The 25640-nt window shown below is 36.1% G+C and overlaps 3 protein-coding genes across 3 annotated transcripts; 2 read left to right on the top strand and 1 right to left on the bottom strand.

The window, feature by feature from the left end:
• Window positions 1-2469: 2469 nt before the first annotated feature.
• LOC141677317 (protein NRT1/ PTR FAMILY 5.6-like) lies at window positions 2470-5812 on the top strand. The gene is made up of 4 exons (XM_074483190.1): window positions 2470-2807; window positions 3473-3690; window positions 4004-4548; window positions 4680-5812. Exons 1-4 carry the CDS (start codon window positions 2672-2674, stop codon window positions 5554-5556), a joined length of 1776 nt encoding a protein of 591 aa, XP_074339291.1. The 5' UTR covers window positions 2470-2671; the 3' UTR covers window positions 5557-5812.
• Window positions 5813-15568: 9756 nt separating this feature from the next.
• LOC141678958 (aldehyde oxidase GLOX) lies at window positions 15569-17449 on the top strand. The gene has a single exon (XM_074485422.1). It carries the CDS (start codon window positions 15674-15676, stop codon window positions 17267-17269), a length of 1596 nt encoding a protein of 531 aa, XP_074341523.1. The 5' UTR covers window positions 15569-15673; the 3' UTR covers window positions 17270-17449.
• A 3564-nt stretch (window positions 17450-21013) lies between these two features.
• On the bottom strand, window positions 21014-22487 carry LOC141678202 (uncharacterized). Its single transcript, XM_074484470.1, has one exon. The coding sequence runs from the start codon at window positions 22447-22449 to the stop codon at window positions 21289-21291; it is 1161 nt and encodes a 386-aa protein (XP_074340571.1). The 5' UTR covers window positions 22450-22487; the 3' UTR covers window positions 21014-21288.
• Window positions 22488-25640: the final 3153 nt, after the last annotated feature.

Genomic DNA, 25640 nt, shown 5'->3' on the forward strand with positions numbered 1-25640 from the left:
ATTTTTTATATTGTTTAGTGCACATTAATATTGTTGATGATTACTTGGTTGATCTTAATTAGGATCAAAGCTAGGCCATCTTCAAGTCAAACAAGTTAGTGTGGTTTACAATTATGTTATTACTACATACATTTATACTTTAAACCTCCATAAACTATATTTTATTGTCACTTGGTGCATAATTGAATTATGTAATTTTGCTGTTTAAAGCTCAACTACTAGTTTTAATCTAGAGTCTTAGTTTAATCATACATAGTTAGACCATGAAATTTAATTTGCTTAGACACCCTATAAGTAACTTATATAATTATAGACTAAAACTTATAAGTGAGCGGATAATCTAGTAACAAGAGTCCGTGGTGAGCTAGAATCGACCCAGAACAGAATCCTACTTATTTATCATAATGTCACATGTTAATTGCTTCTTCATTTGATTCACCCCATGTTTTTTTTATTTCTTTGAGTTTTGGTCTATGCAGATGCAGTTAAAAAAGATTCTGTGTTCTGTGTTCATAACAAAGAAGTGTTCAGTTAGGTCCAGGTTTTCCACTAGAAGATAGGAATCAAATTAAGCCCCCATGACAGCTAAAAAGTTGTATCATGTTTAGCATCAATGTATATATTCTTCCAAGGTTTGTATTAAAATCATGTCTTTGTTGTCATGGATCTGATTCTGTATCTCAATATTTTCCCAAGAACCAAAATACCATCATGAGTAGATGATCATTCAACCTTGTACTATCCCTTTCAGATCATTCCTTTTTTTAAAACTTACTTTGGACTCAAACCTTCTGCAATTTTTGACTAAAATTGTTATTCCATGAAAGTAAAGATCTTTTAATCAAAATCGTGTTTGGCACAATATTTGAGTGTCTACTTACTATCGGTTAAAACAACTTTTCATGTATTCGTCTTCCTATATCCTCTATACGTTAGAACAATAATCAAAGTGGTGTTGAAGGCAATAGTTAAGTGTCTGCTTACTATCGTTCAGAAAATAGGTGTTCTGGTATTCCTATATTCTACGTGCATTACAATAGAAATGTGATTTCAAAGGCATATGAAACATGTTTTACTTATATAGGTGGCAATCAATTTCATTGCATTTGACAAGATTGTGCACACACAATCACCTTACTTTTTACCATATTCATAAGCACTAGTAAATTTGACAGACTGATCTTAGGTTGTCAATATCTGACTTTAGAAACTTCTATTAAGGCTCTTTATTTTATACCTTAATCAAGTCATTGAGTGGATAGTGATTAATAACAAGGTAAACATAAGATGATCCTATCAGAGTTTAGCTGATGAACTACAATTCTTTCGGAAAAAAGCTTTCAGTAAAACCCCAGAAGAATAAATGACAAATTTTAACATGGCACTTCTCAAGAACATGTAAAAAACTGATTGTAACTCTTTGTCTTTGGAAATGAACTTTTTGGTATTCTAATAGGCTAATAGAGTAGAGTTATCTATTATTTTCACTTTAACTAGATTCGGATCGATTAAGATCTTGTTATTCTGCAATAAAGCTATATTATAGTATTATTACTTAGTCAAGGTAAATCTTGATTTTAAATTTTCTAACACTGCATACAGATTATAGAGAGGCTTTGATGAAAGATTATATTTCTAATAGGCTAATAGAGTAGAGTTATCTATTATTTATGAAAGATTTGATGTACAGACATAAAGTATGATTCTTTAGCAAAGGCTAACTTCTGAAACTAAAGAATATGAAATAGTAATCCTAATTAAGAACTCATAATCGTAGATGTAGACTGTACTAGAACTAGCACAGGTTGAAATAGAATATTTTTTCTCATGCTTCTTGATTTTTTGACATATATAATATAGTGGAAAGTTTAAGCATTTCACTTTAAATATCTATACAGTCTGATTAATCATGGTCCTTATGGAAACATCTCTGCTTTTAGAAGCAGAATTAAGTTCTACGTACATCTTACCATACTCGGATGTTACTCCACAAACGGCCTTTGACTTGGTTTGTAATATAGTATCTAGTAATATGATGCAAGGACAGACATAAATATATCCACCAACCAATTGTAGTTAGAAAATATACCTCCTAACCACTTGCATTGATTCATATCGCAGAATTTTGTACGTTTCTTTCAGTTTTTCAGAAATTTTAGAGAACAGCTGACTGGTATTTTAGATTTCATCCAGCCCCAATATACGTTTTCTGAAATAAAATGGACTTGCTGGTATTTTAGATTTCATCGAATTTCAATATACATTTTCTAAAATTAAATGGACCGACTGGTATTTAGATTCTAGCCAACTACAATATCCGTTTTCTAACATTAAACGGAAAGATTAATGTAATTACTAACCATAAACCATATCCGTAAACCATGACAGTAACAAGCAACGCCTTGAGCTACTTTTGACTTTAGTCACTTCAAGATTTTGTGGAGTTACACAGATGCTATTCCCCTAATAGATAACAACAAATTAAAATTAGTGGAATAGTCTTACTTTTTCGCTATAGCTATAATTGACAAAGAATTTTAAGAGATCATATTTCATATCCACTCAGTCAGTCGAAAACTGATAGCCCTCTATATAAGTACAGCTGAAAGCATCCTGCAAATTGCCTAAAATATTTCAGACCTTTACTGAAAGTTAGTAGTGTTAAGAGAAAATGAAGCAGATACAGAAGAAAGAGGCTTTTAATATCGATGAAGATGTATATGTCCATGATTCTTCTGTTGATCATAAAGGAAGGCTTCCTCTTCGAGCTTCTACTGGTGCATGGAAGGCGTCGTTCTTCATTATATGTAAGAATGACCCTATTTAATCTCCATGTAATTTGAGCTTCTTTCTTTTTAACACAAAGTGATAGTTGAATATGGTACTTGTTCTGCTTTTAATGTTTTTAAGCTGATCAAGCTGTTATTTTAATGTTTTTAGTTTTTAAGACACTTAAATAATCTTTGTTAATGATCTTTCTACCTAGTTGCCTTAGTTTATAACATGAAAAAAGAAACCACTCATGAGTACTGCAACTTAATGCACTAATTTGATTTATTACTGGAGATTTGTTCTTGCTAATGATCACAGTTGTATAAATATATCTTTTGCATCTCTTCTTGACAGTCAAATGTATGAGAACAATGTTAATTATATCGATTAACAGTTGAGATGATGAACAGTTGTGATACCCACAAATTATAGTTAAATTGAGTAATGCTTTTTAATCCAATGAGAGTTCTGTGCTGTGATCTCTTTTATTTTCAGTGGTCTGATTAAGTGCTGTAATTAATTTAAGCAGGATACTGCGCATTTATAATTTATTATCCAAGAACGCAAAATTTGTAAATTAAAATGTTCTTATCTGCACCATTCGGAAATGTAACTTTGTCCTTTATTGTAACAAGTTATTAATAAATAAGAACTAATCTTTGTTTCAGACTCTCTGTAACTTCATTTTTCATTTTTACAGCAATCGAGTTCAGTGAAAGGTTGAGTTACTTTGGTTTAGCAACAAGTTTAATAATATACCTTACCAAGGTGCTTCACCAAGACCTCAAAACAGCTGCAAAGAATGTCAACTATTGGTCTGGTGTGACTACTATAATGCCACTGCTTGGAGGATTCGTAGCCGATGGTTATCTGGGTCGATTTCCTGCAGTTCTAGTTTCATCTGTTATTTACTTCTTGGTAAATCTCACTTTTTGCTGAAAATTATAGTACATGCCTTAATTATTGATCCCTCCTGAGGCCTATTCATATTTTGAACAAAAGTTTTGGATTTTTCAAGTACTTCAGCACAGAAGTTTTATTTTTTATCGAGGTGATATGCAATTCATACAATGGTTGTGATGATTAACATTATGCATCAACAAATTTCCAAGATGTATGAAAGTGCATATTAAGCATTACTCAAAAATTTTGAAGTGTTAAGTTTTTCCTGTATCAATATACGGACTTGTGTGCTTGATCTTATCTAATAAGCATTTTCTTATATATTCAGGGTTTGCTGTTGTTGACTATGTCAAGAATAATCCCAAGCTGGAGACCTTGTGGCTCTGGCATTTGCCACAAACCGAGAAAGGTCCATGTAGTGGTCTTCTTTCTTGCAATCTACCTGATCTCTGTAGGAACTGGAGGGCACAAACCCTCTCTCGAAAGCTTTGGAGCAGACCAATTTGATGATGATCATCCTGAAGAGAGAAGAAAAAAACTGTCTTTCTTTAACTGGTGGAACATTGGCCTTTGCTCTGGACTGTTCGTCGCTGTAACTTTAATCGTTTACATTCAAGACAATGTGAGCTGGGGTGTTGCAGATGTTATCCTCACTTGTGTAATGGCTTCTACTATAATAATCTTTTGTGCTGGAAGACCATTTTATCGCTTCAGGTTACCGTCAGGGAGCCCCTTGACACCAATGCTACGAGTCCTTGTAGCAGCATTCGCTAAAAGAAAGCTTCCTCGTGCTTCTAGCCCTGCTGAACTCTATGAACTTCCCAATTCAACAAAAAGTAGAGGCAGGCTTCTGTTCCACACCGAGAACTTCAAGTAAGCAACATTATAGTTCCACAATGTTGTTGCAGTGTGATATCTAAAACTAAAAAAAAGTGTACTATCAGTACTAACCTCAATTTTTGTTGTGTTTTTATTAAGAATGTGTATCCCTCTATTTTTTTCAGGTTCCTTGACAAGGCTGCAATCGTCGAGGGCAATGAAAGTTCAGTTGGAAGTCAAATAAATGCGTGGAAACTTGCTACTGTAACTGAAGTTGAGGAAATGAAGCTCATTCTTAAACTGATCCCCATTTGGCTAACTTCTTTACCATTTGGTATCTGTGTAGCACAAACATCAACATTCTTTGTTAAACAATCCGCAACAATGGACCGCAGTATTACACAAAACTTTATCATCCCACCAGCCTCAGTTTTCGGCCTTTCTGCCATTGGCATGATCATATCAGTTGCCCTTTATGATAAATTGCTCGTACCCTTGCTAAGACGAGCAACTGGGAACGAGAGAGGAATCAATATTCTACAAAGAATCGGCATTGGAATGTTCATCACATTCACAACAATGGTCTTAGCAGGTATAGTCGAAAGAAAAAGACTAAATCTTGTGCACAGTGATCCTATAAAAGGCTCATTATCAATGAGTGTTTTTTGGTTAGCTCCACAATATATCATCATTGGAATGGGAGATGGATTCAGTTTAGTAGGGTTGCAAGAATATTTCTACGACCAAGTTCCTGATTCAATGCGAAGCTTAGGCATTGGATTGTACTTAAGCGTCCTTGGAGCGTCAAGCTTTCTTAGTAGTTTCTTGATCACAATTGTGGACAAAATAACAGAAAAGACAGGAAAAAGCTGGTTTGGCAAGGACTTGAACAGCAGCCGTTTGGATTATTTTTACTGGTTGTTAGCAGCTATCGTCGCAGTGAATATCGTGCCTTATGTGGTTGTTGCAAGGAAATATTCTTACAAGAATGTGCAGCAAAGGGCTGATGTTGCAGCTGTGGCTGATAGTTATAAAGGTGATGGTTTGGAGGCAATAGCTTAGTAGAAAGTCACAAATGAGGGATGATAACTCCTGTTAACTCTATACATAGTTGATTGGTAGGAAGGTATTGGCAGTGGATTTAAGTCTAATATTGAATATTACTATTATAGTACAACTGTAAAACCTTGGCTCTTCTCCGTTTTATTTTGAAATTTGTACTTAACTACAAGAAAAACGTCAATAAACATCAGTTCAGAACTGATGTATATTAATCTCTCCCTAAAAACTGCATTTGCATAAATATGCATTTCATTTAGCCTTTGCAAATGTGCACGATGTATCGGTCTATGTATTTGATCTATCGTTGTTTAGAAGTCGAGAATACCTTATGCATCTACCAATCCTGAAGAACTCTATGCTCCTGCATTGAGTTTCGGATGATCTGTCATATTCCAAGCAACTTCATGCTTTACTCCTTTCAATTGTGTTCTGGTGGTATCACAGTAAACCCTGTTCTTTAAAAGCCGGTGACCTCCAAATGTAGATTCGTCGTGTTCTTCGTTTCTGTTTGCTTTGCAGTATGTGATGCTTAGTTTGCATCATGAATGCAGACTCTGGTTCTAAATTACTCCAGCAAAAGACAGCTGCATAATCTGTAATGAAAGTTAAATGCGTTTGTATAACATCGAAATCGCTGCTATAATTTAAAAAATTGTGTCCTTGACAAACAATCGTTCTAACCATCTGTCCGCTATAATTTTACGCGTATAGGCCATACAGAGAGGCTAACCAAACGTCAAATTATGAAGAAGAAGTTGTAATGTACGACAAGACTGATGCAATTTACTCCGTTTACGGACAAATAATACGAGAATCTAGTAAAATCGCAAATAATTCGGATTGACTCAGATTCTTGATTAATTTTCATAAGAACATGATTTCGACCCACTTTACAACTGAATTGCTTCAAATATTAAATATAAGTGTCGAACCTCAAAACTTATGTCATTTATCCTCATTCTCGTTAATCCGGTTGAAATGAAATGATCATATACATGTTTCAATTTTACTGAGCAGCCTAAACCCTTGTGAGTTCGTTTACAAATTTGATAACAGCCGACTGGAGCCATACAAGTCCTGTAAGAAAAAAATGACAAAAATAGTTGATTTTTTAAAAAAATTAATCAAAATAGTCCTTTTGAAAAAAGTGTCAAATTTTAATCGATTGAATATTGATATCCTAATTTATAAAAGATATTTCACTGATATTTGGATATTTTATATTTGAGATGCTGCATTAACGGTTGAGTATTTTATCGGCTAAAATTGACCAACTTTTAAAAAACTGTCACTTTTATTAATTTTATATAAAGTACTCCCTCTGTCTCAATTTATTTGTCTTGTTTGACTTTTGATGGTCAAATTGACTCAACTTTGACCGTAAATAATAAAAATTTATTTTTTCATTATTTTGAAAAACTGAAAAATACATATTAAAGTAGATAAAATATACCTTCTAATGATATAATTTTTATAAATATTTTCGATGATGTACTATGTGAAATTTTTAGTTAAAATTCGGTAAATTTGAGTGTAAAAAATCAAACAAGACAGATAAATTGGGACGGACGGAGAACGTTAAATTTGTCCATGATGCAACATGATGCTAAAAATAAGGCACAAAGGGAGGATAAAAATAAACCAGTCAGGGGTCCAAAGTCCAAGCTTTTGAAAAGTTTATCCCACTTTTTTATTCCACATCTACCAATTATTCTATATACTTTGCTAAAACAGCCAAACATGTGAAATGTACCTGTCTATAATATAATTGTAAAATACTAATAAAGTGTACACCACTTAAAATATATAGTTCTTACATTAAATTTTCAAATATATTTACGGATAAGGCTCGGTCCCTCGTAGGTAGAGGTGGCCACTAGTGCGGTCTGCGCGGTCCGGGTTGGGTTAATTACAGGTTCAACACGTGAACAACGAACACTGAACTGATACGCAAGTTGAACGAATCGGGCTGGGCCGAGTTCGAACTGACAGACACAGACTCATAACCGGCACAAGGTTCGCGAGCCGTGCGGGCTGAGCGGGTTGGAGTTCAATTTAAGTTTTTGGGCAGGATTCGTCTACGTAGCCATAACATCACTCCAAATCACTTATGCACTGTATATTTTTGTTTTTGATATTTTTTTCAATTTTAATTTAAGAAGTCAACATTAATAATTATATTAAATAAATTTAATTTTAATCGATTAATTTTATTATTTAAGTTCTTGGTTAAAAGAGGACGGTTTTAAGTTTAGGTTTCTAATAATTCTAATTAATTATAATAATTAAGCAGGGAGAATATAAATCTTGAGAAGGTTTTATTTTTGGGAAAATAGAATGGTTAGGGAAAATAATAAAAATCTGGTTGAAACTCGGAAAAAGAAACAGAAATAGGAACGGTGGTCGGTGGCGGAGACTGAAATTGAGAGAGACGGGGAGAGAAACAGAGTTAGAGGGAGATAGAGAATTAGAAATTGAGAGAGACTGAGAGTTAGAGGGAGATGAAGAATTAGAATTAGAGTGAGTGAATAAGGCAGAGTTGAAGGTGATCATTGATGGAAATAAGGCAGGTGCGTGCAGCACAACCGCGGGCTCGTGCGGGCTGTGCGGGTTGTGCGGGTTGTGCTCAACGCGCAGCTCGTGCGATTTCGGTCCGTGCGGGCTCGAGCGGGCTTGTGCCGTTCCGGGTTTTAAATTTGCAATTCGTAATCGGTTCGTGTAATTTAACGAGTTGGGCGGGTTTGAACCGGCCCGTTTAGTGCCGAATTTTTTCCGGTTTTCGTACCAGCCAGTCCTGAATGGGCGGTTCGAACCCGCACATTTGGCCGGCTCTACTCGTAGGTCCTCCTCCTCTAATTTCGCTTGAATATGATAAACTTTATTGAGTAAGCTTATGAAGATATTGTTACTGAACTCTAAAAACATACAGTGAGATGAAAACAATATTCATTAACTTGAGAATGTAAGACAAGACCACACCCTTAGTTATATAGCCAAGGATGTGCATTATAGATATAGGCCAAGTCTTACAGCTAATAATAGCAAAAAGTACTAACTGAATTTGTTTGGAACACAAGCAATCCCAGAAATAATGCACTAAAGACAGAAAATAACATAACTAAAATAATTGAAATAGTTGTGTTCTCCTTGATACTCCCCTTCAAGCTGAAAGGTGATCAGTGTGAACAGCTCCAAGCTTGGCTAAAATAGACTGATGTTGATTTACTGGAAGTATCTTGGTCATTATATTTGTCAGTTGATCCTTTGATGCCACTTTAGGTGTCTGAATGGTCCCAGCTTTAATTTGATCACGTACATAGTGACAATCGATTTTCACGTGTTTGGTTTTTTCATGCAGCACGGGGTTTGCAGAAATGGCTAGAGCTGCCTCACTATCACACTTTAAGACTGTAGGGGGTAGATTTGTCAAGCCCGAATCCTTTAACAGAACAGTTAACCAAGTTACTTCACAAGTTGTCACTGTCATTGCCCTATATTCCGCTTCAGCTGACGACCCATCAATGACATTTTGTTTCTTAGTTTTCCAGGACACGGGTGACTCACCAAGAAATATGCAGTATTTAGTAGTTGACCTCCTTGTGATTGGGAAACTAGCTCAGTCACTATCATAGTAGGCTGTGAACCTTGCAGCTGATGCAGAAGCCAGTAAAATGCCTTGATGAGTAGAGCCAGCTAAGTACTTAAGAACTCTTTTACCAGCCTGCATGTGCAATGTTGTTGGCATGTGCATGAATTGACTTAAAATCTGAACAGTAAAGGCCACATCTGGTCTTGTGATTGTCAAGTAAATCAGCTTGCCCACCAATCTTTGATATTTTGAAGCATCGGTCAATAAATCTCCTTTATCGTGAGTCAATTTCAGTTGTGTGTCCATTGATAGCTTCAAAGGCTTGACATTTAACATTCCATACTCTTTAAGTAAATCCACTGTTTACTTGGTCTATGAAAGAAAAATACCAGATGGATTCCTGTCAATCTCTATTCCCAAAAAATATCTCAGAGCACCCAAATATTTCATATTAAAATGTGAAGACAACATAGCTTTTAGATTTTGTATCTACAGAGCACTATTGCCACAAATCAACAAGTCGTCCACATAGATGAGACAAACAATGATACTATCTTCCACAATTTTAGTAAATAAACTATAGCCTGCTTTTGACTGTAGAAAGTTACTGTTGAGCAAAGTTGTGGTCAATTTAGAAAACCAGTTTCTGGGAGATTGTTTCAAACCATATATCGATTTCTTCAATTTGCAAACAAGCTTAGAATTTAACCTTGCACTTAACACGTTCTCAAGAGAGATTCTAAAGCCAAAACGGGTGTAACCTTGAGGCATTTTTATATATACATCGTCTTATAAATCTCCATGAAGAAACGCATTTGCCACGTCCATTTGACACGCCTCCCAGTTTTATATTGATGCCACAACCAAGAGGGTTCGAACAGTAGTCAATTTTGCGACGGTGGAAAATGTTTGATCATAGTCTACCCCTGCTTTCTGCCTACAACCCAGTATTACTAACCGTGCTTTGTGTCTTTCGAGTGTGCCATATGGATTGTATTTCGACTTATAAATCCACTTGATTGTTATGGCAGTTTTATTAGAGGGCAGCTCCGTGACCTCCCAAGTATCATATTGTTCTAAAACCTCTAGTTCTAAATTAATGGTCTTGATCCAATGTTCTTGTTGGACAGCAACTTTATAGTGTACATGGGCAGGGTTATGTTTAAAATGGTAACAAAGCACTGAAAATCAGGCGCTACTTGAGTGTAGGCTAGATTAGAGATGTATGTCGTTTCGTTCGACATGTAATCAACATGCCATTTTGGAGTAGTGTGAAGTCTAGAGCTTCTTCTAGGCGGAGGCGGTGCCAACTCAATAACAGCAACATCATTAGAATGTGGTGATTCAGTTTGAGAGTGTGACTTACTAGACAGATCTGGTGAATTTATAGTGTTTGGCACACGGTTCATGTATGATTTTTGTGACTGAGAATTAAAGGGAAAAATTGACTCTTCAAATCTGACATCCCATGTCACAAATGGTTGTTTGGTGATCAGATTCAATAACTTATATCCCTTTTTATTGGCTGGATATCCCAAAAACACAAACGGCACTCCCCTCATATAGAATTTATCAATGTGAATATCTGGGTTGTAAGCAAAGGCTAGACAACCAAAGGTTCGAACAAGGTCGTAGTCAGGCTTTGTGTCATGGAGTGCTTCATAAGGGGTTTTGAAGTTTAACACAGAGGAGGGAGTCCTATTAATTAAGTAGAATGAAGTAAGAACGCTATCACCCCAATAGTTTAAAGGCAAGGAAGCTTGGAATCTTAGTGATCTATCTACTTCAAGTATGTGTCGGTGTTTGCGTTCTACACGGGCATTCTGCTGAGGCCTATAGACACATGAGGTATGATGCAGTATACCATTCTTAGCAAAAAATTGTTTGCAATGCATATCATCAAATTCCAACGTATTATCTGACCTCAGTGTTTTTATGGTTGTTTTAAAGTGTGTGTGCACATACCACATGAATGTTTCTAGAGTTTTTAAAACATCTGACTTGTATCGCAAAAGATACATCCAAGTACGTCTAGTCTTGTCATCCACTATTGTCAAAAATAATTAAAATTTTTCCTTTGTGCATACTTTATATGGCCCCCAGATATCAATGTGCACCAAATCAAAAGCATATAAAGCATGTGATTCACTTAAGAAATTAGGCAGTTTGGTGAATTTGGCTAAAGGGCAAGTGATGCATACATTGGGTCGATTTCTTTGACAAATGTGACAGTACTGGAATATGCTGCATACTGGAGACAAACATGTGACCGAGCCTATTGTGCCACAACTCCAAAGATTTTTGACTTGATGAATTGATCACTACAGCATTAGAGCATAAATATTTCTTATCCAGGGTAGAGAACCATTATAAGAAAGTGAGTTGTGAAGAAATGCACAACACAATCAGAATCTTTTATGAGCTTTTACACTGACAACAAATTGTGCTGAAACTTAGGTACATACCACTTTTTGCAATTGCCGACCTGTTGGTAGAACCACAGTACCAATATGAGAAATAGTTGCCTGGTTTCCATTTGGTAAATTGATGTGCAGGGCGTTAGCAACTTTACATTCCTTTAAGTTTGATACATGAGAAGTCATGTGGTCCGAGGCACCGCTATCAATGATCCAATCTTGAGAGTTCCTTGTAGCTTGACAACAAGTAATCATCCCGGAAAAATGATCTAATTCATCATCTGTTTCTGACTTGCTATAATTTGCAACTTGTATTTGTGGGTTCAACAGTTTTGTCAACTGCTCCAACTGTTGTGGAGTGAAGGAAGAATTCAACTCTTCAGTTCTAACAACAACAACCATTCTCTGATTTAATTGGCCCCCAAATGTCTATTATTGATTACCAGGCTTCTTTTGTTTATTTAGACTTGCAGATGGTCTAGAATTTCTAATATGCCACTTTGGATAGCCCACAACTGTCCAACATTTATCACCACTATGCCCTTTAAGACCACAAGCACTGCAAGATACATTTCTATCACCAGAAGGCTTAAATTTTCTAGGCTGAGAAGATCTGCCAAACATGGCCATAACATTATCATCAGTTTTATCAGTCTGCAAGACGTCTCTTTGTGTTTCTTCCTGCATTAAAACAGAGCAAGCATTTTCTATACTAGGTAGAGGAACCATCATTAACAACTGACTTCTCTGTGAGTTATAAATCTCATCAACTCCGTTCAACAACTGAAAGAGTTTAGACTCTTCTCTTTACAAGTGTATCGCTTCAAGCAGTTTTGTAACCTCACTAGTTGGGTTTGTCATAGTAGGGAGAATATTCATGCTTTCTACTTCCTCCCACAATGGTTTCATAGCTGTGTAATAATCATTCACATGCATATGTTTTTGTTTGATTTTATAAAACTCTTTATTGAATTTGTATTTTCTAGATCCATTTGTTATTGAAAATCGTTTTTCCAAATTACTCCATATATCTCTAGTTGTTGTCATATACATAATGGATGTTGTAATAGAAGGAGAAACATTAGAGGTTAACCAAGCAATTACCATATTATTGCAGGTCTCCCACATCTCAGCCTTCTGTGCATCTTCTGTTGGGACTGATACAGTGCCTGTTGCAAACCCCATCTTTCGCTTTGAAGCCAGATTGATCTCCATTGTCCTCCTCCATGCTCGATAATCTCATGTACCTTGTAGTTTGTCCACCTGGATTGAAGTAGCATTGTTTGAGGGGTGAAGAAATAAAGGGTTTATCATTTCTTGGTATGAAACTCGGGCACCTGCCATGAGATTGGTTCTGGAATAAGATCTAGTAAAATATGAAGTAAGAATATATTTTCTCAAGGTTTCTGTGTCTCAGATTCAAGAAAACTCTGATACCATGATAAACTTTATAGAGCAAGCTTATGAAGATATTGTTACTTAACTCTAAGAACACACACTGAGATGAAAACAATATTCATTAGCTTGAGAATGTAAGACAAGCTAATAATAGCAAAAAGTACTAACTGAATTTGTCTGGATATTGACACAAGCGGTCCCAGAAGTAATGTAGTAAAGACAAAAAATAACATAAGTACTAAAATGATTGAAATAGTTGAAATGTTTAGGGTGACTGGGAATTAAACCTTGGTCCTCCCGCCAGCCTAAGCTCTGATACCATGCTGAGTAACCAGCTCATCTAAAATCTTAAGGTGTTAGAGCAATTTCACAATAGGATCATATATTTAATAAAATCTGTGGATGAAATGAATTGATAGTAACAAGTAATTTTTTCCGTCATCATTCGAAGTATGTAAAAAAATGTTTGCGACCATACATCACGTTTTTGCAGGAACTTTGATACCTATCTTTATTATAAGTAGCTCTATCGCTAAGTTTAGAATCGATTTTTTCTCCGGTCTTTATTGTTTTTGTTCTGTTCAAATGCAATGTGATTTGTGAGAGCAAGTCCAATTCAATACTATAAGTGATACCATTTCCATAATTTGAAACCAAATACTAAAAATTTCAACTACAAAGCAGTTCTATCCTTAGATGCAAATATGCATATACGCATCCTTATTTCTAATTAGAAATAAGGATGCGTATATGCATATTTGCATATTTGTATCGAAGTATAGAACTCCTTTGAGTTAAATTTGAAATTATTTGGTTTCAAAATACAATTAACATTAGAGTTGAAATTCTATTATAACACCAAAAAGTACTTTTTGATGTCAAATTATAACAATGACTATAGTCATTTTGCATCTAGTATTAAAGTTGCTCTGACATCCGGATCATCAGGACTCTTATGGATCGCTTTTAGCCTATCATTTTACCACAATACGAAAATTAGACTAATTTTTGATTCACATGTCAATTTTTCGTTTTTCGTACAGTTCAGATCCTGAGGTTGGAGGAAAATAATTGAGTTGTTGAGGGAGGAGACAGCAATCAGTAACGTAAATGTTGAGTAGACAAACATTAAAAAAATTTAACTTTTGGTAGAATAATAAACATAAGATCCCGTAAAGGATCTTAAATAAACACACTAAAATTTTAGAGCGATTGATTTTTTAACATAATATTAGAGATTAATTTGGAAAGGGATTTCAAATTTATTCATTTATTTAATTTAAATATTAAAGATTATTGACGTAAGTATTGATTACTCTCTCCGTCCCGCTAGATTCTTTACATACTTTTATCTCATGTTTGGCACGCACTTTAAGGCTACTATAAAATATAATTCTATAATTTTTTTTTAGAATTTTCTTTTTCTATATAAAATTTTAAACATTATATTTTTATTTAAAAGAAAAAAATATTTAAAATTATTTAGGAAACCATATTTTACGGGAGCCTTAAAATACGTGCCGATCCTCCGTCCCCCAATGTAAACAGAGTATATTTTAGGGTCGTAAATGATTATATTTATTATTGTTGTTATTAATCTTAGCGGAATGTATCTTACGAAGAATTTCTAACGTTAAAATATAAATCCAAACTAACCCACCAAAAAAAATTAAAAAAAATAACTCTACATTATTGAGAAATATATTCAATAATTATCAATACAAATCAATGAATATATATCCAAAATTGGGTGGCTAACGTCTCCATATATCCATTCTCACATGTTCCACAACAAAAAATTGAGAAAAAAGACAAAACATTTAACTATCATCCTGCCCACAAGAACTATTCTCCAGCGGGTCCCTCTCCTCTCTGTAACGCTCATTTTTTTTTATTTTTTTTTATCATCATGAAATTATGATCAACACTCCGACATCACCGTCCCACATTCACTACCCCACACACTACACACATTTCTTCAATTCTCTCTTACGTTACACTTTTCATCTCCATAAAGTTCACCAACTGACTTCCCCTTCTCCCCCGGTATCTCTCGGTTCTCGATTCGGCTCGAACTCGAATATCGTTAAACGTTTTCGGTAAATAAAGATTTCGTCCTACTAAAAAGGTTTCAAAGACAAATCGAAATAATCAAATACTCGACTACACTGGTTTATACGTCACATGCATATGAGTTGAAATAGTCAAAGACTCGATTATACTCAGATGCCCTTGTCACCGATATGTGCTACTCTCGGTTTTAGTTAAACGTTTTCGGTAAATACAAATTTCGTCCTACTAAAAAAGTTCCAAACACAAATTGAAATAATCAAATACTCTACCGGGCTGATTTATGTGTGACATGCATACTTAACTAGTCAAAGTCTCGATTCTACTCAAATTCGCTTGTCAGTTTTCACCAATATCTCGTATTCTCGGTTTTAGCTCGAACTCGGATTTCATAAATATATCGCACACACAAAATAACCTTTATTAGGAAAATATCAAAATTAGTTTGTAATAATCAAAATCGTGACTCGTTTAAATTTGATTTGCACACAGTTGAAATAATTCAAAATTGGTTTATATTTGGCATGGAGAGTATTATCTTAACGTTACACTTTACATTTCATAAAGTACACTACAAAAAATTCTCTTCTGACAACTAAATCTCTCTGTTTCTCTCTTTCTCTCTCTCGATCAATCTTCTTCTATGGCTTCACTTTTGTTCTTAACCATTTTACTTGTCTCCATCACTTCTTCCACACGTGCTGATCTTCCGGGCACGTGGGAGCTGCTGTTAGAGAACGCAGGCATAGCCTCCATGCACACTGCAGTAACACGGTTCAACACCGTGGTACTCCTGGACCGAACCAACATCGGTCCATCTCGAAAAATGCTTCGAAAAGGCCATTGTCGAGTCGAGCCTAAAAATCCGCTAAAACATGACTGTTACGCGCACTCTGTATTATTTGATCCCGTAACCCGCGAAACCCGACCCTTAATGATCCTCACCGACACTTGGTGCAGTTCGGGCCAGTTTCTACCTGATGGTACACTTTTACAAACCGGAGGTGATCTTGACGGTGTTAAGAAATTACGAAAATTTACGCCATGTAAATTTTCGGAATTTTGTGACTGGCAAGAACTCGAAAATATTGAATTGTCGCATGGGAGATGGTACGCGACAAATCAAATTTTACCCAATGGTTCGGTTATTATAGTTGGCGGGCGATCGAGTAGTAGTGTCGAATTTTACCCGCCACGGGAAAGCGGTGCGGTTTTGTTTCCGTTCTTAGCACAGGCGGCTGATAATCAAATGGATAATTTGTATCCGTACGTACATTTGTTACCTAACGGTCATTTATTCGTTTTCGCAAATAATAAAGCGGTGTTGTATGATTTTCAATCTAATGTTGTTGTTAAAGCGTATCCGGATCTTGAAGGGGGTCCGAGAAATTACCCGTCAGCCGGTTCGTCGGCGATGTTAGCGCTTTTCGGGGATTATTCTGCTGCGACGGTGGTTGTTTGCGGTGGTGCACCTTATGGTGCGTTCATTGACAGGAGCACAGACATACCAGCTCATGGGAGCTGCGGGAGAATTGATCCGACCCGACCCGACCCGGTTTGGGAAATGGAGGATATGCCATTTGGGAGAATTATGGGGGATATGGTTATGTTACCGACTGGTGATGTCTTAATTATTAATGGGGCTCAAGCGGGTACACAAGGATTCGAGTTGGCCTCGAATCCGTGTTTATACCCGGTTTTGTATCGGCCTGATCAGCCGTTGGGGCTTCGGTTCATGACTCTGAACCCGGGTTTGGTTCCGAGAATGTACCACTCTACCGCAAATTTGTTACCCGATGGCAGAATTTTGCTAGCCGGAAGTAATCCGCATTACATTTATAAATTCGGTGTTGAATTCCCGACGGAGTTGAGAATTGAAGCGTTCTCGCCTGAATATTTATCGCTTGATCGGGCCAATTTAAGGCCCGAAATCGTGGAGCTACAAGAGACACTGAAGTACAACGAAGTTTTCGATATGTTTGTGACAGTCCCATTACCAGTTGTGGGCATTGTGGAAGTGAACATTGCTAGCGCTCCATTCGCAACACATTCGTTTTCGCAAGGCCAGAGGCTGGTTAAACTGGCAGTGACTAGCGCGATACCGGATGGTGAAGGCCTGTATAGGATTGGTTGTACGGCGCCACCTGACGGGAAGGTGGCGCCACCAGGTTACTACATGGTGTTTGCTGTGAACCAGGGTGTTCCCAGTGTGGCAAGGTGGGTTCAAGTAGTGTCATGAAACCTTCTATTCTTTGTTAGGTTATTCAAGAAATTGATAGGAGTCACATGTATGACTTGTGTTGACAAACATTTCTGTGCTAGTGGGGATAGGGTTGTTAAATGTGATAATTTATTGTTTGGTAATTGTTCATATGCTTTAAACTTTAGTTTTCCATGTATTGTCCTTGTTGTGTTGCAAGCCTTGGTGTCCCTTGTCATCCTATGTTAGTCTCTTAGCGTTATCTTCCTCGCTTTCTTACATGATATCGAGAGTTCGAGCTTTCTTACATGATATCGAGAGTTCGGATCTTGTTAAAAAAACCTGGTTATGAAAGTGGAGGGATTTGTTATTGGAAAGGTTCAAAACCTTTGCTAATTTTATTTGACAATAGTTGCATGAAACTTTATTTTTTCTTCCTAAAATAAGTATGTTGCTTGTAGCTTTTAATATTTTTTTTATAACATAAAGTTATATGAAGCATCATAAGATTAGACTTTTATTACAAGCTTAGAATCACAAAGTAAAATGATTGATAGAAGGAAAGGAAAGCAAATATGCTTTCTACTTTGCTTTTTGGTGTGCTTTGGTGGAAGCATATTATATATTCTGTGAGGTTACTCTTCAGTTTAAAATTTATTAATCCCTCTGTTTCAAAATAAAAATTCTTTGACCTTTTACGCGTACTTTAAATTGTATAAAAGTTATATCTCAGCGTACTTTTTTGTAAAATTTATTTTTTGAATTAAAATTTAATATATATACTTGTATTCAGAAAAAAAAATTGAATATTATTTGTGAAACTATCCTTTTTATTCACCTGAAAATATGCGTAAAAAGTCAAAGAGACTTGTATTTTGGGACGGAGGAGTATATATTTGGTGAAATTCAATTTATTTCGATCTGGAAAAAGTTTATTTTTAGTCCGGAAAAATAAATCGGATGAGTTTCGTTCGATTCGACCATCGCTCACCCTTTTTTTTAAACAGATACTTATTTATAAGGTTACAAAAGTATGATACTTATAGCCACCAAAAGCTAAACAAGACTGGGCCGGATGCAGTCCAATAAACAAGAGCAAGTATTACTGAAAATATACAACTGTCAGGCCTTAAATTTTCGGTTTTGTTAAAAAAGCCCATTTATGAAGGCCCAGAAAAGACGCAATAATTTAAGAACAATACATGAGCAGCAGCTCATAGATATTTTTCATTGCTGACCCTGTTTGTGAACTAAGGTACCAACAAAACAGAGTGGCATTACATTTCATCTTTAAGGGTGATGATGAGATATAAAAGTTACATAAAAATAAGCTAAAAATGATCAAATTTTATCCCAATATATCTGAATAAATCAAAGTAATACAACAAATATATGACTTGGCAAACAAAAAGCAACTCATAACCTCTGGAATTATACAAAAAATATCACGCTAAGCACGGAATATCACGAGTTTAGCTTATTTTGATTGGTGGAATTTGGGCGTATGCGGGGTTCACTATCATTAATAAATATCAACCAATCAAAATAAACTAAAACTATATGATTCCGCGCATAACATGTGTCCATAGGCACACACTAGAAAATTCGTATTTTTAATATTCGTAACGCGATATTTGTAAAACTGGAGTTCCAAACGTGAAAATATGAATATCTACATTATGATTTTCGGTAAATATTTATCGCGTTACGATATTGCTGCAACATGTGTTTGTTATGAATCATCTAATAAAGATATCAACATGGATACACTGAAAAAAAATTGAATGATGATGTTGTCTGTCTATAAATTTTATTGAAAGAATCAAATCTTTTTTCTTTCACAAAGCTGGTATGCTATGCACTTGAGGCGCTTTTAATAAAAAACAGTGAACAATGATGAAATTTGTGTATTCAAGGTAAAGAGATTTGAGCTTTAAGCAATGTGCCTATATAGCAATATGACATCATAGTTATACTGGAGAGGAGGGTCCTTGTATTGATTTAGCTGCCAAGAAATGACTAGAACTTGGACCAAGGACTCCCTACATATTTGCAGAACAACTGTAACTGAGCACTCAGCAGTGACCACTTCTGTGCAATAGTGAAGACTGTAACATTGCTAGCTGCAATAGTGGACACGCAATAAGCGCAGAAATTTATAACATTGGTACGTACTAATAATTGTTCTAAAAGACGGAAGTCGGAATAAGTCGGTTAAGTCATCTTGTAGTGATTAGTTGGATAATCGATGATAAAAGACGGAAGTCGGTAAAGCTAGCTGCAATAGTGGACACGCAATAAGCGCAGAAATTTATAACATTGGTACGTACTAATAACTGTTCTAAAAGACGGAAGTCGGAATAAGTCGGTAAAGTTATCTTGTAATGATTAGTTGGATAATCGATGATAAAAGACGGAAGTCGGAATAAGTCGATAAAGTCATCTTGTAGTGATTAGTTGGATAATCGATGATAAAAGACGGAAGTAGGAATAAGTCGGTAAAGTAATCTTGTATAGTGATTAGTTGGATAATCGGTGATTAATCGGAATGTCAGACACATTTTTGTGCTTCTCCTACTCCTCTAGGACTGTGGTGTTTCCCTGTAATCTCTTTCCATTCCCAACAACTTTGAAGAGTTTAAAGTTAAAGTGCAATCTCAATTCTCAACATCATTGTTATCCTTGCCCCCGTTGATTCTAGAGAATATACAGCCTATAATTGTTGTCATTCTGTTTCTCTCTTTACAGAAAGGTTGTAAGAATTCTGAAACTGCCAAACAGAATGACTAGAATCTTTGACTGAATGGGTTCCAGTTAAAGGTGATTTTATCACTTATCTCAGAAAATCAGAAACCTAAAACTGTACTAACACTTAGGGGTGTACACGGATTGGGTTGGGCGGGTTGGGAGAATTTAGCAACCCAACCCAATTAATTCGGGTTTTCAAAATTTCAACCCAACCCAAACCGTTTAAATTTGTAACCCAAACCAATTTGTATACTTCGGTTTGGTTCGGTTTGGATCGGTTTGATCGGTTTATTAAATATACAAAATTAATATAAAAAATTATAATAAAACATAAGGTTTTAAAGTTTAAAACACTTGAAAATAGTTCAAAATAATATTACAATCCTCCATATTGAATAGTCTTAAACATCTAATTTTCGACATCAAAAGTACTAATAATATTGCTTACGCTTTATATTTTGGAATGAATCATAAATGCAAAAAATATAACACTAATTAAACATCTATTGTTGTTACGAAATGAACTATGAACACGGAGGTTTACAGTTAGAGATATATGGATCTATGTAAATGGCATAAACATAATTTTGGATTAACTTATTAACATGTACATATATATTTTAATCGGGTTGGGTTGGGTTGGATTGGTTTAAAATTATCGAAAACCATATTCAACCCAATTAAATCGGGTTGACATTTTTTCAACCCAACTATATATCGGGTTGAAAAAAATCGGTTTGGTTCGGCCGAAATAGGGTCGGTTCGGTTTGGATTGGTCGGGTTGGCCAAACCGTATACACCCCTACTAACACTGCTGTTGGCATTCAAATTTATCATCTGCAGTTTTTCACAAATAACTTACAAAAATAAATTTGAATATGTCCTACACTTAATCTCGACCGAGCATACAAGTTAATCAACCGAACAAAATATATTGAATATGTAATGACAAGACGCAATCGTAAAGTTTTAACAAAATCATAAGTTAATCGACCTAATAAGATATATTGAATATGCAATGGTACGATGCAATCGTAGTATTTTTCACAAAATTACAAGTTATTCAACCGAAAAGGACGTACCGAATCATAAAATCAAGAAAAATTTACAATGACAGAAGTAGAACAACTGCAACAATACCAGCTAATTTTTTTGAATGTCATTACCTAAAATGAATTACATGAGAAAATTACTGATCTACCCTCTGACCATTAACTTAATCACAAATCTCTCTCCTCAACATAATCTCACAGAAAACAATAAATTTTCTGCTTAAATCTTCAAAAATCCCAACCAAAATTCATCAAGATTCACCTTGACCTCATCAAGAAAATGCTGAGTTCTTGACCAGGACAATCATCCGGGTTAATAAGATGAAAAGACTCCGAATCCGGCCCACCCACTACACATTCATAATTGGCCCTCATGTACATAAGCTCCTCACAATTATCCGACCCGGATTTGGATCCGAACCCGGATGGAATCACACCCGCTCCAACTGTCATTGACTGCATGGTCTTTAAAATAACCCGGATTTCTTGACTAGCCTTTCTCCGAACCGCAAACCCGAATTTTTTACCATTACAAAACATGGTCCAAACCGGGACCGAATGTAAATGACACGACCCGAAACCCGACACGACGGAGTCGCAACATTCGAGTGCCACCCTTACTAGTCCACAGTGCATTTCTTTAACAAGTTGGTGAGTTGGGATTGAGAGTTCAAGAAGTAGACAAGGCTTAGTTGTGAGTCTATCATGTTGAACACAAAACCACACGTGGCCACGGCGTTGACCGAAGATTGTTCCGATCACCATTGACTTTGACTGACGTGGAGGGGCTAATGTGGTGATGGGTTCGGTGTCGTTGGAGGAGTTTGAGTTGGTGTCTTCTTGGGTGGTTTGAGGGGGTGAGTCGATAATGTCGTCGCGGAGAGAGGTGCTTAGGCGTTTCTTGGTGGTGGTGGTGGGGGTTGGGGTGGGTGGTGGGGTGAAACAGGGGAGGAAGAGTCTGCGGAATGAGTGGGTTCTGGTCATTGTTGGTTCTTGGCGTGGTTGATGATCAAGAAGTGGAGAGAGAGAGAGATTTGAGAGAGAGGAAGAGGGCTGGGAGAGATTTGAGAGAGACGAAGAGGGATGGGAGAGATTTGAGAGAGACGAAGAGGGTTGGGAGAGATTTGAGAGAGACGAAGAGGGTTGGGAGAGATTTGAGAGAGATGAAGTGGGGGGAGAGAGATTTGATAGAGAGGGAGAGGGGAGGGAGAGATTTGAGGGAGGAAGAGCGGGGAGAGAGAGATTTGGGAGAGAGGGAAAGGGTAGAGAGAGATTTGAGAGAGATATGGGAGAGAGAGTTGTTTGATATAATGAAGTTTTTAGGGTTCGGAAGAATAGGATTAATGTGTATATATAGAGATAGAGAATGGCGGGAAGGAAAATATAGCCGTTATTCTGTTGGTAAATTACATTAAGCATTGTGTGGTATATGTAATGTGACGATGCATGTTTGTATGTGTGTGTATTTTTTTAATTTAATTTGTGTGGTGTATTTATAATAATACAAACTGCATGTCTGCAAATGGGTGTGAATTGTTAATTTTTTAATATATCTCTGAATATTTTTGGATTTAAGTATGTAATGTTGGATAGAGAGGAGACAAAAATTCAATGGGTTCAGCAAGAATCAGTGTTGATGAAGATTGGAGAAGGAGGGAGGGGGTTCTTTTACAGTGCTGAAAACTTGGGGGAGAGGGAAGTAATCAGCTTTTTTGCAGAGCAAAGATACTTGAGAAGCTGTACTCATTTTTAATTGAAAGTTGCATCTTTTTCATTGTAAGAAACAAATGTGCAAAATTCTCGATTTTTCGACATTCCCGGCATTCGGTAAAAAGAGCGAGAAAGATGTCACTACACCAAGAACGGTGGTGATTTGAAGAGCCGAGGCATAATTAGAATTCCATGAGGCTATAAAGTTCGATTTTTGTTACAAAAGATCAAACGCCGCACACATGTCTCAGATGAGACCCGAATTTGGAACATGTCAAAATTGCAGGCAGCAGAAGTAAAATATTCTGGTTTTGTTCATTTTCGAGTCTGCAACGTGCAATTATGCCGGACTCATAGTTAAGATACATTGGAATCAACGTTAAATCAGCATAGTTAGTAATTTCATTGTATTTTTCACCTGTCATCTACTAAGATTTTGGCTATAAATCACATCTAAGTTCCTTGGATAACTTACAGAAGTTCCAGAACACAGTGGTTTCATAACAAAGAAGAAGAAACAGCGAAAATGATGATCAAGTCCAGCAACAAATCAGCTCTTGAACTTTTCTTAGTTTTAGCGTTCGCTGTTCTCCTTGTTAGCAGTAAGTACATTTTGTGAACAACTTTGGGATTATTATTTGCATAATCGCGTTTAAAAATGTTCTTAAGATCTTATGTTGTTGCATGTTCAGGGAGCGCGGAAGGATCAGGCAATACGAATGCTAAGGAACTATCTTGCACTAGTTTTATCGATCATAAAGAAGGTGAAACTTGCTTCAGTATAGCTCAGGAGTTTAAGTTGACACTGGCTGAGTTTATCGGTTTTAATCCTAATCTCGATTGCAACAAGCTTTTCGTTGGGGAATGGCTGTGCCTCAATGCAGCATAGGAAGTTGATTGCAGTGAAGAGAATATGAATGATGCAGAGATCAGGATGCTTGTTTGAGTTGTTTCCATTTGACATTGTTCCATCTGTTATCGTATTTTTTTTTATTAAGCCTGCAAAATAAGAGTTGCAAGCAGTCAGTGGTGTTTGATACATGATGCTGATGAACAATAAGTTCAGAAGCTCACTTTGCATGCACACATAGGCGTAAAATGTAACACGATATAATACAACATACAGTTTCTTGTGTCACTGCATTCTTAGCTTACTCAGAAACAATGCTAGAACAAATTGATGCAGAATGTTTGCGTATTGTGTTACTGGGATTAATTACCTAGACAAACATATTAGAAGCTCTTTCAAAAGCTTTCTCAGCCTAAGAACATGCTCAGATTTGACAGAGAAGCTCAGATTTTACTCTCACAACGAAGAAGTTTGAAAAAGAAGCTTAAATTCAAAGCACCAGTTGCAAACATTGTTCCATAAACATGTTTTTAAGACGATGACACCATTGATTCCCAGTGTCAGCTTTGAGGCTTTTCTAGGCTTTTCACAATACATTATCTAAATTACAGTTACATTTTAGAACCGGAAACTAAATTGCAAACAGATATGCATCAGTTCCAACTCCATAGATGCCACTACTGAATAGCACTGTATAGAGAAGTGAAAATGTTAAAAGCAGCATGTTCAACTGAGCATTGGCTGTCCAGAAAGTTAAGGCCTAGTATTTGCACAATGATACGCGACAGGGCTGTATTAGGCACAAACAGAAGATACTGAGAAAGAAGGGAGAAACTCTATCGATACAGGATATTCAACAGACCTGGTTTCTTTCCAGAACCAAGACTCGAAGCAATATCTCTCATGTAAAAAGAATATGAACAGATAGGAATTAAACCAGAAAACAGAATGAGTAACCTAAACTTACCAACTTCCTAAAAACAACAAAAAATCAAAGAGAGTTAACCAACACAACCAACCTCTCCAAAACATTTGACACAGCAGCTCTTGTCAGTACTGGTTATCTTCACAATCTAGTAGATGTTGGACTACAATGGCCATGCTTGGCCTTCTGTTTCTATCTTCCTCGACACATGAGAGACCGATTTCAATCAATGTTATAGCTTGAACTTGCTGTAATTTCCTTGCAATCTTGGTTCAACTGTTTCTTCCAGCCAAGATTCATCTCCACACGAAATTTATCTGTTAATTATTCTAACAAACCTTGCAAGTTCAGCTTCAGGCTCTTAAATATCATCATTACTATCCATTTCAAAAGCCATATCCCTTTTACAATCTCTAAAATCACAACCCCATAACTGTTAACATCAACTTTGGCTGTAATGGGAACCATGTAGCCTTTTATACCACGAATACGGGAAAATTCTGAACTTGCTTTAGATTTAGAACCCATATTTTATCTGTTAATAACTAGGCTATCAACATTATCTGTTAATCTAATGCTTGTCATCTTGCTCTGGGGATTTAAATTGTTCAATTTTGTTGTTATGAGCTATTTTCAGTTCAATTTTTCCGCGGCAAATTGAAAGATGTCAAAATAGCAGGCAGAAAAAGTAAAAGACTCTGGTTGTGTACAATTTCGAGTCTGCAATTATGCCGGACTCATTGTTAAGTAACATTGCAATCAACGTTAAGTTATTAACTTCATTGTACTTTTCCTCTGTCATCTACCAATATTTTGGTTATAAATCACATTTAATCTTCATGAATAACTTACAGAAGAACCAGAACACAGAAGTTTCAAAACAAAGACGAAGAAAGAGCGAAAATGATGACTAAGTCCAGCAACAGATCAGCTCTTGAACTTTTCTTAGTAGTAGCGTTCGCTGTTCTCCTTGTTAGCAGTAAGTACATTTGTGAATAGCTTCCGAATCATCATTTGCATATTGCGTTTGAAAAAGTTGTTTTACATACACAATTGATATCTTATGTTCTTGCCTGTTTAGGGAGTGTGGAAGGATCAAGCAATACGAAAGCTAAGGCACTATCT

The sequence above is a fragment of the Apium graveolens genome, chromosome 8, assembly GCF_009905375.1.
Source record: "Apium graveolens cultivar Ventura chromosome 8, ASM990537v1, whole genome shotgun sequence".
Classification (NCBI taxonomy): domain Eukaryota; kingdom Viridiplantae; phylum Streptophyta; class Magnoliopsida; order Apiales; family Apiaceae; genus Apium; species Apium graveolens.